The 14,492-nt window shown below is 30.4% G+C and overlaps 9 protein-coding genes across 9 annotated transcripts; 5 read left to right on the top strand and 4 right to left on the bottom strand. All coding sequences in view use genetic code 6, as the record gives it.

The window, feature by feature from the left end:
• Positions 1–102: 102 nt before the first annotated feature.
• Positions 103–3,678, top strand: SS50377_22326 (Kinase; the record flags this gene model as incomplete). The annotated part of the gene is made up of 1 exon (XM_067906216.1): positions 103–3,678. One exon carries the CDS (start codon positions 103–105, stop codon positions 3,676–3,678), a length of 3,576 nt encoding a protein of 1,191 aa, XP_067765484.1.
• A 16-nt stretch (positions 3,679–3,694) lies between these two features.
• SS50377_22327 (GTP-binding protein) lies at positions 3,695–5,680 on the bottom strand (the record flags this gene model as incomplete). Its single annotated transcript, XM_067906217.1, has 1 exon — positions 3,695–5,680. The coding sequence occupies one exon, from the start codon at positions 5,678–5,680 to the stop codon at positions 3,695–3,697; it is 1,986 nt and encodes a 661-aa protein (XP_067765485.1).
• Positions 5,681–5,802: 122 nt separating this feature from the next.
• Positions 5,803–6,444, bottom strand: SS50377_22328 (uncharacterized protein; the record flags this gene model as incomplete). Its single annotated transcript, XM_067906218.1, has 1 exon — positions 5,803–6,444. The coding sequence occupies one exon, from the start codon at positions 6,442–6,444 to the stop codon at positions 5,803–5,805; it is 642 nt and encodes a 213-aa protein (XP_067765486.1).
• Positions 6,445–6,491: 47 nt separating this feature from the next.
• Positions 6,492–6,956, bottom strand: SS50377_22329 (uncharacterized protein; the record flags this gene model as incomplete). Its single annotated transcript, XM_067906219.1, has 1 exon — positions 6,492–6,956. One exon carries the CDS (start codon positions 6,954–6,956, stop codon positions 6,492–6,494), a length of 465 nt encoding a protein of 154 aa, XP_067765487.1.
• A 145-nt stretch (positions 6,957–7,101) lies between these two features.
• SS50377_22330 (uncharacterized protein) lies at positions 7,102–9,906 on the top strand (the record flags this gene model as incomplete). The annotated part of the gene is made up of 1 exon (XM_067906220.1): positions 7,102–9,906. The coding sequence occupies one exon, from the start codon at positions 7,102–7,104 to the stop codon at positions 9,904–9,906; it is 2,805 nt and encodes a 934-aa protein (XP_067765488.1).
• A 50-nt stretch (positions 9,907–9,956) lies between these two features.
• On the top strand, positions 9,957–10,712 carry SS50377_22331 (uncharacterized protein; the record flags this gene model as incomplete). Its single annotated transcript, XM_067906221.1, has 1 exon — positions 9,957–10,712. The coding sequence occupies one exon, from the start codon at positions 9,957–9,959 to the stop codon at positions 10,710–10,712; it is 756 nt and encodes a 251-aa protein (XP_067765489.1).
• Positions 10,713–10,746: 34 nt separating this feature from the next.
• SS50377_22332 (uncharacterized protein) lies at positions 10,747–11,454 on the top strand (the record flags this gene model as incomplete). The annotated part of the gene is made up of 1 exon (XM_067906222.1): positions 10,747–11,454. The coding sequence occupies one exon, from the start codon at positions 10,747–10,749 to the stop codon at positions 11,452–11,454; it is 708 nt and encodes a 235-aa protein (XP_067765490.1).
• Positions 11,455–12,482: 1,028 nt separating this feature from the next.
• SS50377_22333 (uncharacterized protein) lies at positions 12,483–12,734 on the top strand (the record flags this gene model as incomplete). The annotated part of the gene is made up of 1 exon (XM_067906223.1): positions 12,483–12,734. One exon carries the CDS (start codon positions 12,483–12,485, stop codon positions 12,732–12,734), a length of 252 nt encoding a protein of 83 aa, XP_067765491.1.
• Positions 12,735–12,750: 16 nt separating this feature from the next.
• On the bottom strand, positions 12,751–14,451 carry SS50377_22334 (uncharacterized protein; the record flags this gene model as incomplete). Its single annotated transcript, XM_067906224.1, has 1 exon — positions 12,751–14,451. One exon carries the CDS (start codon positions 14,449–14,451, stop codon positions 12,751–12,753), a length of 1,701 nt encoding a protein of 566 aa, XP_067765492.1.
• Between the last annotated feature and the right edge of the window lie 41 nt (positions 14,452–14,492).

Consider the following 14,492-nt stretch of genomic DNA (forward strand, 5'->3'; position numbering starts at 1 on the left):
AAATGAGTAATCGTACTATATATATAATAAACCAAAAACATATTATAATATATAAGGTATAATAATATTCTCTAACACGATTTATTTTCCATTTCAAATCGAATGACCTATAGAGTTATTTTAGGCTAAGGCACAACTGTTATGGCTTCAGCAGAAATTGATATGTAATTTCATTATATTACATAGACTACATATGAAGTATTCAATATTCCTATGACCTAACGTTTATCATAAACATAATTAGCATTTATTCCCAGCTATGAGCCTCCTAAGAAGCCTTTAAACCCTAAAGTTCGCTCTATTAATAATACTTTACATTTAGGTGCAATTACTACGGCTAAATTTATTAATTAAGTTTTGTATATAGCAACTTCAAAGGGTAATATTATGGAAGTGGATCCGCGTACATAGTTTATTTTAGATGTCACCAAAATGACTGACGAATCGATTCGTGATTTTCTTATATCTGATCATGGAAATCTTACTGTTTGTACGGCAAATTCTGTTTTAGTATTAACTGATTAAAAAGATATTATAGATGTGCCAATAACTGAGCCACTAAGACTGTATCCATCTAGTAAAGTGCCAATTTAAGACAATTAAGACCAGTTACCATTCTCATAGATATGTTTAGTTTAAACAGCTACTCACATTGGTTAGTTAGATGTTGTGGAAGGTTAGTTGACACTTAAGGGTTTGTTTGAGAATACTTTTTATGACGCTGTTGATTTACCTCAACTTGGATTTATTATTGCTATAAATGCTCATAAGAGACTTTCTGCATATGGCTACAATGGTAAATGTTATGGCAAATGTGACTTAGCATTTAAACCTAGAAAGATGATTTTCCTTTAAAGTGGAGCTATATTAATATATACATATTGCGATAGGTTGGTTTAAGTTTTCATGAGAGTCTAAGAAAACGGTAAAAAATGTGTGTTTGTACCAAATAGTCTCAGTACCCCAAGAATTTAAAGTTGCATTAGCACCAGTTGTCCTTAGGAGGTTCATGAATATTTAGAATAAGTATTTGAATAACAAAGACCTGATGCGAATCTATTCCTGGGTAACTCTTTTATTTGTGTTGCTAGGGCCCACTCAGCTGCAGTCGTCGATTTTGCAGCATATTTTGTTTAGGTTAGTGAAAATGAAGGACTTAAAGATTTAGTGCCGAAGCAAAACCAATAGGAAAATGCATATTAATATTATATGTAATAATATAAAAATGCTGATATATCTATTTAACATGAAGCACTACAGCTTGCTGTTAAAATAACAAAAGACAAATATTAGCCGCATACAGAATTAATAAATTAGTGCAAAAATAAATTGAATCAAACACTCAAACTTTATGAAGAAGTATATCCAGATATTATTCCAGATTCTGCGCTGTAATCAGACAAATTTTAATAAATAATTGATGAAACTTTGGCATATATGTAAGATATGGAAAATGATTCTTGTAACTATGTTATTAAAGAATTCCCCAAAGAAATCAAAAAACCAGAAGACGTGAACATTAGGGCATTTAATTTATCAGTTGATGTATTATCAAAATATGTTGAAAAATATGATGAAAATGATTATATGGATGCTAGAAAATAATAACTTGAAGTAATTTATGCTTAATTATAAGATAAATCTTCCAAATTTATTGAACAGTCAACTAAATATATCTAATACTAAGTTCCAATTGAAGCTGTATAAGAAGAAGTTGTAGTTGAGGAAGAGACATAAAATTAATCTACTAAAAAGAAGTTAGCTGCTAGACCAGTTAAACCAATAGTCGATGAAGAACCTAAATTATTAACTTATATTACTGAAAAAGTAGATGAAAAAACACAAGAGTTTGTTAACAGCTATGCAGATGCATGCTGGGATATTATTTAATAAACTAGAGCAGCTAACCTGAAAGCGAGATTATATACTATTAACGAAGGTCTCAAATAATTTTTCCCTAAATTAGACTAATTTGATTTTCATTTCAACAAGACAGTTGAATCCATATTTAGAATGGACGCAACTGTAATACTTTAAAAGCAACTTACTTAGGAAATTTAGTAAAATCAAAGATAGAAAACTTAGAATGAAATAGATAAGCTAAGAAAATAAAGTGATGAAGAGTAAAACCAAAATATACAGTTTAAATCAGAAACCTCTGAACTTATAGACCCTAGTGTGGCTGACTCTATGATATCTGAGAATAAATCATTAGTTCCCAAATTTTCTAAAGTAGACCCATTAAAGATTCCTAAAATGGCATTAAAGCAATAAGAAAAAGAGCTTGATATTGAAGAGGATGTGAAAGATAATGAAGATTCCTTTGAAAAAGCGATTCTCGACGTAGAAACAGAAAACAAAGATATTGTCCATAAAAAGAGAATTTCTCGGAAAGTTCGCCAGTAAATCAAGGAGAATGAAGGCAAATTCATTGATATGTTTAATATTAATTCCGACACAGACCCAGTAATTTCAGAGCAGTAATTCATCCACATAGTTCGCTCAGCAATGTTAGCAAGGCAGGCGGTTTATAGCACTACGGTTCGTCAGAAGCATCTTCAAGTTTTCGATACTGCAATAGATGACGCAAATAGTCTTATTCATCTATATCTTCCAGAATGTGCAGTTGTGGAAAAGCGATTCGTACTTTTGCCAACGGACAAAATCGCCAAATCATCATGGGAAAGTCTCCTTTTGGCTTATGACTTGAGATTACACCAATTTTGCAGCGCAAAACAACTCCCTAGTAACCTTTCCGGACGTTAATTCATAAGAAATTTTAGAGCTATTAATCATTAAGGTTTACTGAGCTATTTGGGATATGGATTCTCCAGTTTTAATTCATTTTATATCTTCACTTAGGCTGCTCCCGAGTTCACTTTACTTGATGTTCTATAAAACAAGGTCAAACCATTCAAAACGGAGGAGGATGTGAAAAAGTTCATTTACAAACTTTTGCAAACTGTCGATTTTTTGAATTCAGGTGAAATTAAACTTTTGCATAGAGATTTGAGACCAAGTTAAATTTGGTTAGATATGAGTGGTGAAGAACCATGCCCTAAGATTTATCATATCGGTTTTATGTAGACCGTCTTGGCGAAAGAATAAGCAGAATTAGACATGTTTTTCGCTGCACCAGAGGTTATGTGTGGTGGTGTTACTCCGTAATCTGACGTATGGTCTATTGGTACGCTTGCGTTCAAATTGCTAGAACAATTAGTAGGCGTTAAAGCCTAACTATTCTAATAGGGAACGTTTTCTGACGACTAACCAAGAGATATTCCTCAAGGTTACAATGCCCAGCTAATGAATAATGCTTGGGTACTAGCTTAGATGATTGAGCATGCTAAAGACGTCCAGGAGATTTCGAAAAATAGAATTATAGTCGTGAAGGATAATTTTAAAGATATTTTGCTCAAGGAAGTTAAGATTTCTGGTGAAAATCAAAAATCATTCATGCCTGCTTTCGGTATACTTCCATGGGACGCCGAAACTAAGGGAGTTCCAAGAGAGCCCAAAAATAATGCACTTGCGAAACTCTATAAAAAGGTGGATGGCGATGCACTTGACTTCATATAGAAATGTTGGTGTATTCAACCTAGTAAGCGCGATGTTAGCCGCGTTAAGCTCTAACATAAATGGTTTGCGTCTCTTAATACCGAAATTGCTAAAAAGTGAGAAAATTGCTTCATTTTCATTCTGCACTTTCCTCTTCCCCTTCAAAGTCTTCTTCTCCCTGCTCTTGTTGCTAAACTCCATTTTGAGCTTCCTAGCTCTTCCTCTGAAGTCGCAAAAAGCGCGCCATTTCTCTTCCTAGAGCATTTTCAGTATCCTCATCGTTGTGTCTCTTCATGATAATTTTCTGGGATTTCTCAATCTTCTAAACACCAATTGGAGGAAGTTAAACCCATCGTAACTTACCTTTGAAAATATCCTTCACAATACGTCTTGCACACTGACCTTGTTCAAACCCAGTTTTTAACGTCATTGCAGTAAGTAAGTCGCTCCAATTCGTATAGAAAACAGAGCTTTTTACTTCTCCGAATGCCATTCCAACACCTGTTGAGAATTTTTCAGGACGCATGATTTGGACACCATAAACTTGTTCGAATACTTAAGCAGGAATACGCTTGCAAAGTAGTGATATAGCAGTTTGATACTCTCTTTCTTAATCAATGGGAAGGATTCCATTCAAAATAAAGTCAGCTCTACAGTGGGCAAAACTAGGAAATATAAGACCTGGGCAATCACATAATGTAATCTGCTCTGAGAGCTCAAGGGTTTGGAAATGTTTTGTCTTTCCTGGGGTCTCACCAACCGCAGTTTTAGAACCCGTTTAGAGAGCTAAAACGTTAACAGTTGACGATTTTCCTATATTTGGATAACCAATGGTGCCAATTGTAGCCTTTTTACGAGGATTGATTTAGAGTCCCAATTGTGTACTTGATAGTATCGAAAGAAGGTCTGATAGTTCCTCCCTTGTGTAAATTCTTGGGGAGAAAATATGAGCTGGTAAGGAAGCATTGTTTAAAAGGACGTCTTTAATATCAAATTGGTGAGGAATTGTGTGGTCATCCGTGTGCATGGCGACACGTGGTACTGGAATTAAATTCCTGAGCTTATCATCAATATTTTCTTTGCGTTAATTCAGTTTAAGCTATTTTTTGGATTATTTTTATTACTTTTCAGTTGCATAACGATTAATCGCTTCAAATGACTATCTTTTTCTTCTATGTCTCTGATTCGATTCCTCAGCAAAATCTGGGTTGAACTCTTCATTTTGCTCTTCTTCACTTTCACTTGAATTTTTTTTGTTCAACTCATTTTTAATATCTTGTTCAATAGCATCAAAATCAACTGTTTCTTTACCCATCCTAATTCGAAGCTCTTTCTCTTACTGCTCTTGCTTTTCAACTTTTTCAAGATTCGATAGAAGTTTGATAAAAGCTTCCTCTCTTAACGCACTGAAATAGACGAAATCAATTTCTCGCTCTTCAAAATATTTTGCCCATTTTTCTCTAGCGGCAAGGGGTACAAGATCGGCTTTATTTAAAATTAGTATACATCTCTTTTCTCTCTTCTATTTTCTGCCTACTTCCGCCACATATTTAACTAAATCTCTAGAATAAAATAGCAGAGGATTTCTAGCATCGACAATTTAAAGCAAAACATCGCTAAATTCAACAACTCTCCAAAGTTGTCTCCAGAAATCTAAATTCTTCTCAAAGGGTGAAAGCTCAACTACTCTGGTTTACTCTAACTCAGCAATTGCTTCTCTCCACAAATAAAATTATTACACCTCGTCATTATGAAGTTGTTGGGGTGTTGTTTACTTGTTCCAGTTTGGTCTTCTTGGAATTCTGAGTAAATTTGTATTGGTCTTCATGAAATTCTATTGTGTTTTAGTTGATTCTTAGACCTCAAAAAAGGAACTAGCAATACGAGTTTTTGCCTCAAACTCTTTTGTAGCCCTTTCTGCTTTTGATAGTACTGAAGCAAAGTCACCTTCTTCAGTTACAGATTTAAGAGGCTAAGAGCTAGATTAATAGTGTTCTAATCCTTATTCAAAATGGGCTGTTTTTGTTAATTAATGAGAGTTCTAGACTGCATTACCTAAGAACGAATTCTTTTCAATTTTAATAGCACCTGTATACTTACGTGCTGTTCTATGTTTTCCCATTTAACAAGGAACGGCAAAGGGAATGGTTTTTGTTGTAATATTATATGCTTATTTTATTAAATTGTTAGCGATGAGATAACTATAATCGTAAACGTGCCAAACATAAATATTCACTCATAATATCATTCCAAATCGGTATCTTATAAGTCATATACTCTTTTCTTTACATAATTCTTAAATGCTTGCTTTTAACGATCGCTAATTTAGTCTGATTTTTATTTAATATTAGCTTTATTAATATTTTTATTAATGGGAAGGTCTTTAAAATATTCAAATAAATGATTACTCTATGTTCTTTGAGGTGTATATTACATAAATCTTTCATCCTCTAACTTCTAACCATTTAACTTTTGATTTATTATATCTTAATTTTTTTATTACTCATTTTCCCCCTAAAAAATTGTATTATCTTACTCATATTTATTTTTAGTTTCATTTTAAACCTATTACTTCTCCAATTAGCTAAGTTTTTTATCGATTTTTGTCATATGTTTTGCCATTTTTGATACAGCTGATGCCATTTTTGAAATATGATCTAACATTAAGGATTATTATTAATAAATTAAATCAGATTTAGTTGAAATAGGTTTATGAATATTGTTTTAGTTTTATAACATAGTAGATGCTAAACTTGATTATGGTATTTGTTATTATCCAACAAATTATGTTACATCTGGTAACATTGTGCTGACTGATTGGAATTAAAGCTTCGCTAATTTAATATCTTTTCTTAGTTAATCAATTTCGAGCTAAGTTTGTTCCATATGGAAAAGGAAATATTTTATAATATTATGATATAATATTATAAATGTCACTATTCTTCTACATGGCATGCCAAATCATTTGAAGTTAAAAATTGAAATGAGTCACGTTAGATCTATTGCAATTATCTTTAGCTATTTGTGATGAAATGCTTATTAAATCGTGATACTGGGCTAGATTTGTTCTTGTTCAATTTTGTTATATACTTTTATTATTACTAAGCTTATTATACTTGCTCTTTGGGTAAAAATACTGTATTGAGAGTGATAGCCTTCAAATCTAAATGCCTAATTGAAGCTGAAGCAGTCGTTTATGTATTCCAATACTATCTCTTTTATTTATAATGATTTGATAACTGCAGTATTTCTTTGTATGTAATTTCATTACAATCTTCTTAAATTTTAAGTTGCTTCTTCATCTTCTCTGAATAATATATTTTAAACAACTAGTCTCTATTTTATGACTCTTCTTCTACCTCCAAAATACCTTCTGCATCCATAATATTTTAATCCATTTCTTAATGAAACCTTTACTAACATTTTATATTATTATAGATATTTAATTTCTAAAAGTTCTCAATTTTACAAATTTTTATATAACCATATAATATATATGAATATCATACTTTTTACAAACACGTTCCTCGCCCCTTTCCAAAAATGTCATACGATGAGTTAATTGCTCAAATAAACATGCTAGATTCTCACGATCCATATTCCAAAAACTATGCATTTGAATATCTCTATAAAGTTGAAAAGGATACTAATTTCTAGTTGCTATTTCCATAACTTCTACAGTCAAATGACCTCAATTTTGTATTTTATGGGCTAAAATTCGCTGAGAATCTGGTGCTGAAAACTAATGCTTAAATTTAAGCGCTGTCTCCTTAGCTTATACTTTTTCTATAATAATTAACACTTTCGTAGGCTCCATTTTTCCTGAGGTAGAAAGCTTCTCAGCTGCTTTTCACTATGTCATTTTTCAACTTAGCTTCATTCCCTGAGAGTTTGATATTTCTATCTGATCAAAAGGATGATTAATTAGTCACTTTAGCAGCCGAAGCATTATCATAATTATCATAATCGCTTATATCATTACATTGGAAGGGTGTTCCAATAGTAATATTGCGAAATTTCAAAGCGTAATTAATTTAGTTTTTCCACTCTTCAAATTTTGTCTCCTTTTCTCAGAAAATTTAATCAGAAAATTCAGCAAAGGCCCTTGCAAACCTACTAATTTTTCCGGCAAAATCACAACCATAAATTATAAATTTTGTTTTTTCACATATGAAATTCTGCTAAATTAGTGAGATTTTCAAGCCAGGAAACTGCGAGTTCTTCACTATTTTACTTAAAATATGTAATAATATTTTTGCTGATTTAAAGGAATTGTAACTTGATTTTAATTTCATGTCATAAATTAATGAACTATTTTGGATCGTAGCTCTAGTTTGTAACGAATTAAAAACTTAATTTAATAGTATACTATGTTCAGAACTTACCGTTTTCATGAAGAATATAGTTTTTTCTCGATTTTTTAATCAGTTTATTAAATTTAGTATCGAAACTCAAATCAACAAAACAATTAGCATCGATAGCGCTATTTTATATAAGCAAAGAAATGTGGAAAAGGTCAACTTAACGATTTACAGTTCTATGTGCAAAATGCTCGAAAGCGTTACTGTCATATATTAAAAGTGTTTTGAAACCAGTGATATTAATTTGATGAATAATCTTTTAGAATGTGTTTTATAAGTTTTAAACGTCTAGTGCGAGCCTAAAATGAAGAAATACTTATTGGATATGTATAAGGATACATTTATTCAACTCATTGATATGATAATTTACAGTATTCAGCGCCCTACCGAAGTTCTATACTTTAAAAATGAGTTTGGAGAGGTAATTAGGGAAAAAATTGAGGAATCAAATTTGATAAATTTGAACAATTTGTAGTTAAGTGTATTAACGTCAATTGTTGGAAACTTTAGTATTTAGAATCAATATTTCGAGAAACTGCATTAAATGAGCTAAAATGGCGATGTATGTTAAATGTAATAATTAACTTATGTGTATCCCGCTTATGCTGCATCTGTTGAGCTTAAATATACTAAAAATAATACTTTGAAGATTAAGTTTGTTACACAAACTATGTAGTTATTTTTGAGTATTGCAGACGCCTTATAACTATAAAATGATAAGCTGTTGGCTTATTATTGTAGCATTTACGTTGCTAGTAAGTCAATAACGTAGGTCAGTACCAGTTTAAAGCTGTCTTATATTATCAAATCTTATAATTACTTGTCCTCTGGTATTCCAGATATCACTGAAGCAACTGTTTAACTTTTAATTGCAATTTTTAATTCATTGAATCTAAAAGATGTTCAACTTTAAAGTGAATTTTTTGAGCAATAAATTTTGCTTCCAATTTTCAGTATCAGTACAACTTATCTAGATTAGTATTAAATTCGTGATTTTTATTCTACTCTGACATAAATAATCACAGTTGACGATTATCTAGGAATATTGCTATTTCCAGTACAAAATCACTTTTCAGAAATCGTTAAAAATCTTAATCAAAGCATCCAAACCCATTTATTTACCAATGATGCTATTTGCAATATTTTAAATATTTTTTAGATTATTTTCTCATGTTCTGTTAATATAAATTCGGTAAGTTTAGATTAGTTTATCGAACCAATTTATGAATAAATTCGAGTTATTTGGAACTTTTATTGGTAGAACCAATAATAGTGTGATGTAATTGTTTAATCTCTTATTAAAGTTATCTATTAAGTGTTGAAACAACTTATTTTGCATATCGATAAAGTGACTTTTAAGAACAAATATGATGGATTTATCGAATATATAATTTCGTAGGAAATAACTCGTCTGAAATTATTTTGTGAAACTGAAAAAGCACTAAATGTTGAGCTTATATAATTTTTAGATTTGTTAACGGTAAGATAAGTTAATTTTGAACTATTTTTAATGTGCTTTGAGTAGCTTTAAAAGGTTTAGAGTATTGAGGAAGTAATTAATACATTCTGGCTTGTTTTTTAGAGCTTTTTCGAAAATGGCGCTATTTTACATACTAATTTGGTTTAAGAATAGAAGATTTAATTTTAATCTGTTTTCGTAACAATATCAACTCAATAACGATTTTCTACTTCCTTCTCATAATAATTACTCATTAGGTTTGCTGATCAAATAAATTTTTGTATTTTAAGGCGTTCAGGATAGTAATTTATTAGCTTTTACTTACTAGAACTTATCAAAACAAATTTCTCAGCTCCAGAACAATTTATTTTGAATGTTTTTCAACAGGCGAAAGGTGTTTTGGGAGTTGAATACATTGCAAATATTTTAAGATAAAATATGACAATGTATTTTGACGAGGTACTGTAAGACGTTCTTAGTGGTAGTGACGAAGGGGTTAGGGATTTGCGGGTATTATCAAATGAGTGACGCGAAATTTTAGTATTATATGATATATTGGTATAATTATTCCGCTCAAAATGACTTATTTATAACTGATTCCTGAGGAAATACCTAAACTATTTCCAAAATTGAATTAGGTCATTTAAATGAGGGATTTAGCATCTTAATTTACATATTTAATAGATTAAAAGGAAATTTATAAAATTTAAACTTTCTGTAAATAGTCTTTTACGGATATTTTACTAGATATCCTCAAAGAAGATGAGTTTTTCATTTCATAAGCTAAAGTTACTCATCCAGAAGCAGCTAAAAAATTTTTATTTAACTACTACATCATTAACTATTCACCATATGTTAAATTGAAAACTGTACAAGTATTAGAGTAATATGCAAGCTCATTCAAAAATGAAATTATATTGGATATGAAGTTGAAATAAACTGAAATATAACAGTATTATAGGTTTCTGAAAGTTCATTTTGAAGGAGCTGTACCTGTAATGGATATCGCTAAAACGCTGTTCACGCTTTAGTTTTGGTTATATTTATTTGAATGGATTGGCCTTCAGAATCATTTACATTAAGTTGTATAGAAATACCAGTAAGATAGTTTATTAAAAGGCTAAGTGTCTACAGAAACGTAAACGAAAAACTATACACCTAATGACTTTAATATTGAACAAAATATTTAATATTAAGTTCAGACAGATGAAATGTAACAAGAAACTAGTAATTATGAATAAAATTTTAATAAGAATATTTAATAAATTGATTAAGAGCTTAATTAAACGATGGGATTGAATATATTAACAGCCGATTTCGATTGGATTGAGTGAATAATATATAGTAATATATAATATATTAATTTAAATGTATCATCTTTATATAGATCTAGGTTAGTTTTGCACCAAGATAGCGTTTCTTCCTTGTAACCAGTATTAGTTTACTATACAAACATCTCAAGTTAACATTTTTGATCTAATTTATAACACGCTTAGAATTAATCCAGAATGCACAATTCTGATTTTACCTTAAAATCCATTTTCTGACTAAACTTTATAAAACACTCTTACTCAACTAAATTTCTAATAAATACTTCGCCCTTTGCAATCTAGTCTATACTTTTAAGGTCAAAACGGTATTCTTATCTAATTCGGCGAAGAGCATGTCTCAGTCAATTTCTATAAAAATTAATAGCCAATCTTCAATAAGTTCACTATTTTTAATTATGGAGAAAAAAATCGAATCAAAAGGCTGTTAGTTGAAGTCAAAAAATAAGCCAATTTAATTCAGTTAAATGCCTTAAGGAAAGCCATTTAGAATGGGGTAAAGGAAGGCGTTAAATTAATTATGGGAAAGTAAATTTATATTACCAATGAAATGGTCCAATGTAGCAACCAATTTTATTCTTAAATTATTGATTATTGTATTAACAACTGGGAATTTTAAGATAAGTAATAATTGGTGATTAGTGGGTTTTTTGCTTAGGAGTTTTTAGATTCACATGTAGATATATTTTCAAAGTTTGATGTAGTTGTAACAAATGGTTTGGCATAGGCTAGTGAATTGATTAAGTGAAGTGATTATTTAATATAATTTAGTAATGCATATATTAAATAAAAGGAATTTTGATAAGTATATTCATCCAATAAGTTTCCATATTCTTTAATTATCTCAATAAAATTGTATATAAGAAAATGATGAATTATTTACTCGGTAAAACTTGTTAATATAAATAATGTAAATATTACAGTTAAACTATTATTCTTAAATTTTTATAGAAAGAATATCAACTAATGTGTATTATTTGTATAAAATAAAAATTCAACACTCAACCAATATCAAATTATAGAGTTCATGAAAGTAGTATCATTGATTTCGGATTTAGTGAATATATATATTATCTAATAAATATTATTCTATGTGTAGATAGTAACTAGGTTACTTGTTTACTAAAGTTGATAGTTACAACATTAATTTTAATTTTATATACAGAAAAACATTAATTGGAGATAAATAAGTAATAAAAATAATACAGCAAAGTTCTTATAGTTAAAGATAGGATATAACTAATGGTAATATATATTAGTTATATGCTTTGACTATATACATATCGACAGTACCTTAAAAATTAAACATAAAATGTCACATACAATCCTTTTTGAATTACTTATTATTTATAATTTTACTGCTTTAAAACTATTATCTTTTTTTTAGTTTGGCTTAATAAGTTTTTTGTTATATAGATATAATTATATCAGATTGTAAATTGATGAAGCATAATAAAAATAGTCATTTTTTATTTACGTAATTTATTCCAGACCATCTATTAATACTATAAACTATAGAGATAACAAATTAATTTAAAGTTAATGCAATTTTATATTTGTGATTATATTGAATATTTGACCTTAGTCTGTATAAATAAATTTATATTTTTCATTATATATGGATTTATTAGGTCATATTATAAAATATTATCAAAAATTCTTAATATTATTACAATGTTTTTATATATGAAATTAAAAATAATAAAACTACATCAATTGAGTCATGATTTCGTAATGTTAATCAATATAATATACCTATAATACTTTAATTTAAAAATGAACTGGAAATAATAATATCAATCTAATGCATGGACAGGTCTAGAACCAGTTATTAAAAGTTATGAAGACTCTGAATTTGCTATTTAAAAATTAGTTTTAATAGCTAGAGAAATGGATATGCGTTTTCAAATAACACCATCGGTGTTTTAACTAGCTATGCATGAATACGTTGGATTAGCTTTAGATGATGTTGAAGCTAGAGAAGTTATTGAAGAAGATTATGAAATTGATGAATGTGGCGTATTTTGAGTGAATTAATAATAGTTCATTTATGCCCACCTAGTAAGGCAGCTATAATTAACGCTTGCTATTCTAAGGGCATACCTATATTTTACTGCTGATCCGATCTTTACTATTGCTTAACCATGGTTTCAACGTCCCGTTAAGCCTTTTCTAAGTCGGTCAAAAAACTTTCAGGATACTTCGGCTAATGTTCCTCCTCATCGGGGAACAATTGAAACATCTTTGGATCATATACAAAATCAGGATCTAACTCAGGAATCGCTTCAGGAGGATTACTATCCAAAAATTATTAAAGTTCTGAATCTAGAGATGTTTCCGGCGATTCATATGCATCTAGAACGTCCTGATCTATTTCTGAGCTAAAGTCAGACAATAGATCGTCAGATTCAGAATTTTCTATATTTTTATTTTCTTATTTTTCTTGCTTCTTTCTAATCATCTCACGTACTTTTGGGTTAAAAATCTTTTTAATAAGCTCCTCAGATTCACGGGTTTAAGATTCCAGTTTTTCTTACTCATTCCGCGCTTCATCAGCTTTCTACTACTAATATTTTGCTCGTACTGCTTCATTTTCAGCAGTTTCTCGTTACAATTTCTCCTTTTAACGGTTTTAATTTTCGATAGTCCGTAATTAAAATTCCTGCATTTCTGCTAGGCTAGGAACATCCAAATGGGCTACTTTATTTGTTCTTAATTGATTAATTTTACCTTAAAAGAGCTCTGTATTTGATTGGAAAAATTAGTGAAAATAGACGTAGACACGTAGCTCATCAGGACGTGAGTTTGGTACGATATTATTTTCAATAAAGTCTAAGAAACGCTTTGAATCAAGTTTGTATTACTAAATTTGCCTTAGATCGCACGAAAAGCACTTATGACAGAACTCAAAATTGAAGTCGAAAAATACGGTTTTGCATTTTTTGCAAATCAGCTCATTAATAATTACGTCCTAATTGAAGATGCTGAACTAAACATCAGATTCAACCCATTTTAAAACTTTTTCACTCCTTTGAGAGTATTCTAAAACTGGGTCGTTAGCTCCCTTTTTACACTGGAAGCAGCTTCCATCAAAGTCTGCGAAGCACTGAAAATGCGCCTTACAACCACAACCCATATTCCTCCATGCATCTCCGGAGACGAAAGGATCAGTGCAAAAAACACACTTATTGGGACTTTCAGCGTTACACAATTTGAGCAGCTGATGATGGCATAGCTGGCAGGCTCTGCAGTGCGCAAACTAGAATTTCGGGCCGCAGAGTGAACACAATTTGATTCGTTTGCCACACTTGCACGTGAAATCGCCGGTTTCGCCGTCAAAAACAACGTTTTCAGCATCGGCTTCTGGCAGTTCGAGACCGCATGAGCAGAGATTTTGAGTGATATTAGGGGAGATTTTTCTGGTAAAGGTGACAAAATTTTATAGGTTTGGGGCTGCGTTTTCAAGGTAGGATGGCAGGTCGTCTGGTAGCGATAGAAAGGACGGGAAGTTGTTAAAATCGTCAATATAAGTACGGATTGAAGCGATTTTTTACGTGTAGTTATCCAGAATACACTAGCTGGGGTTGAGAAGTTTTAATGGCATAAGTGGAATATGCTGCTTCTGAATGAAAGAGGATGCGAAATAATTTAAATCCTTCGGCGTTAAATGGCCAATTATTAGTTTTTCAAATGATGTAGAGATATTTTAAGGGTTTGTTACGTAAAATGTCAACTCTAACGACATTTTAAATATATGAACTATAATATATAATAGTGATAAATATA

Source organism: Spironucleus salmonicida, chromosome 3 (assembly GCF_000497125.1).
Source record: "Spironucleus salmonicida strain ATCC 50377 chromosome 3, whole genome shotgun sequence".
Classification (NCBI taxonomy): domain Eukaryota; phylum Fornicata; order Diplomonadida; family Hexamitidae; genus Spironucleus; species Spironucleus salmonicida.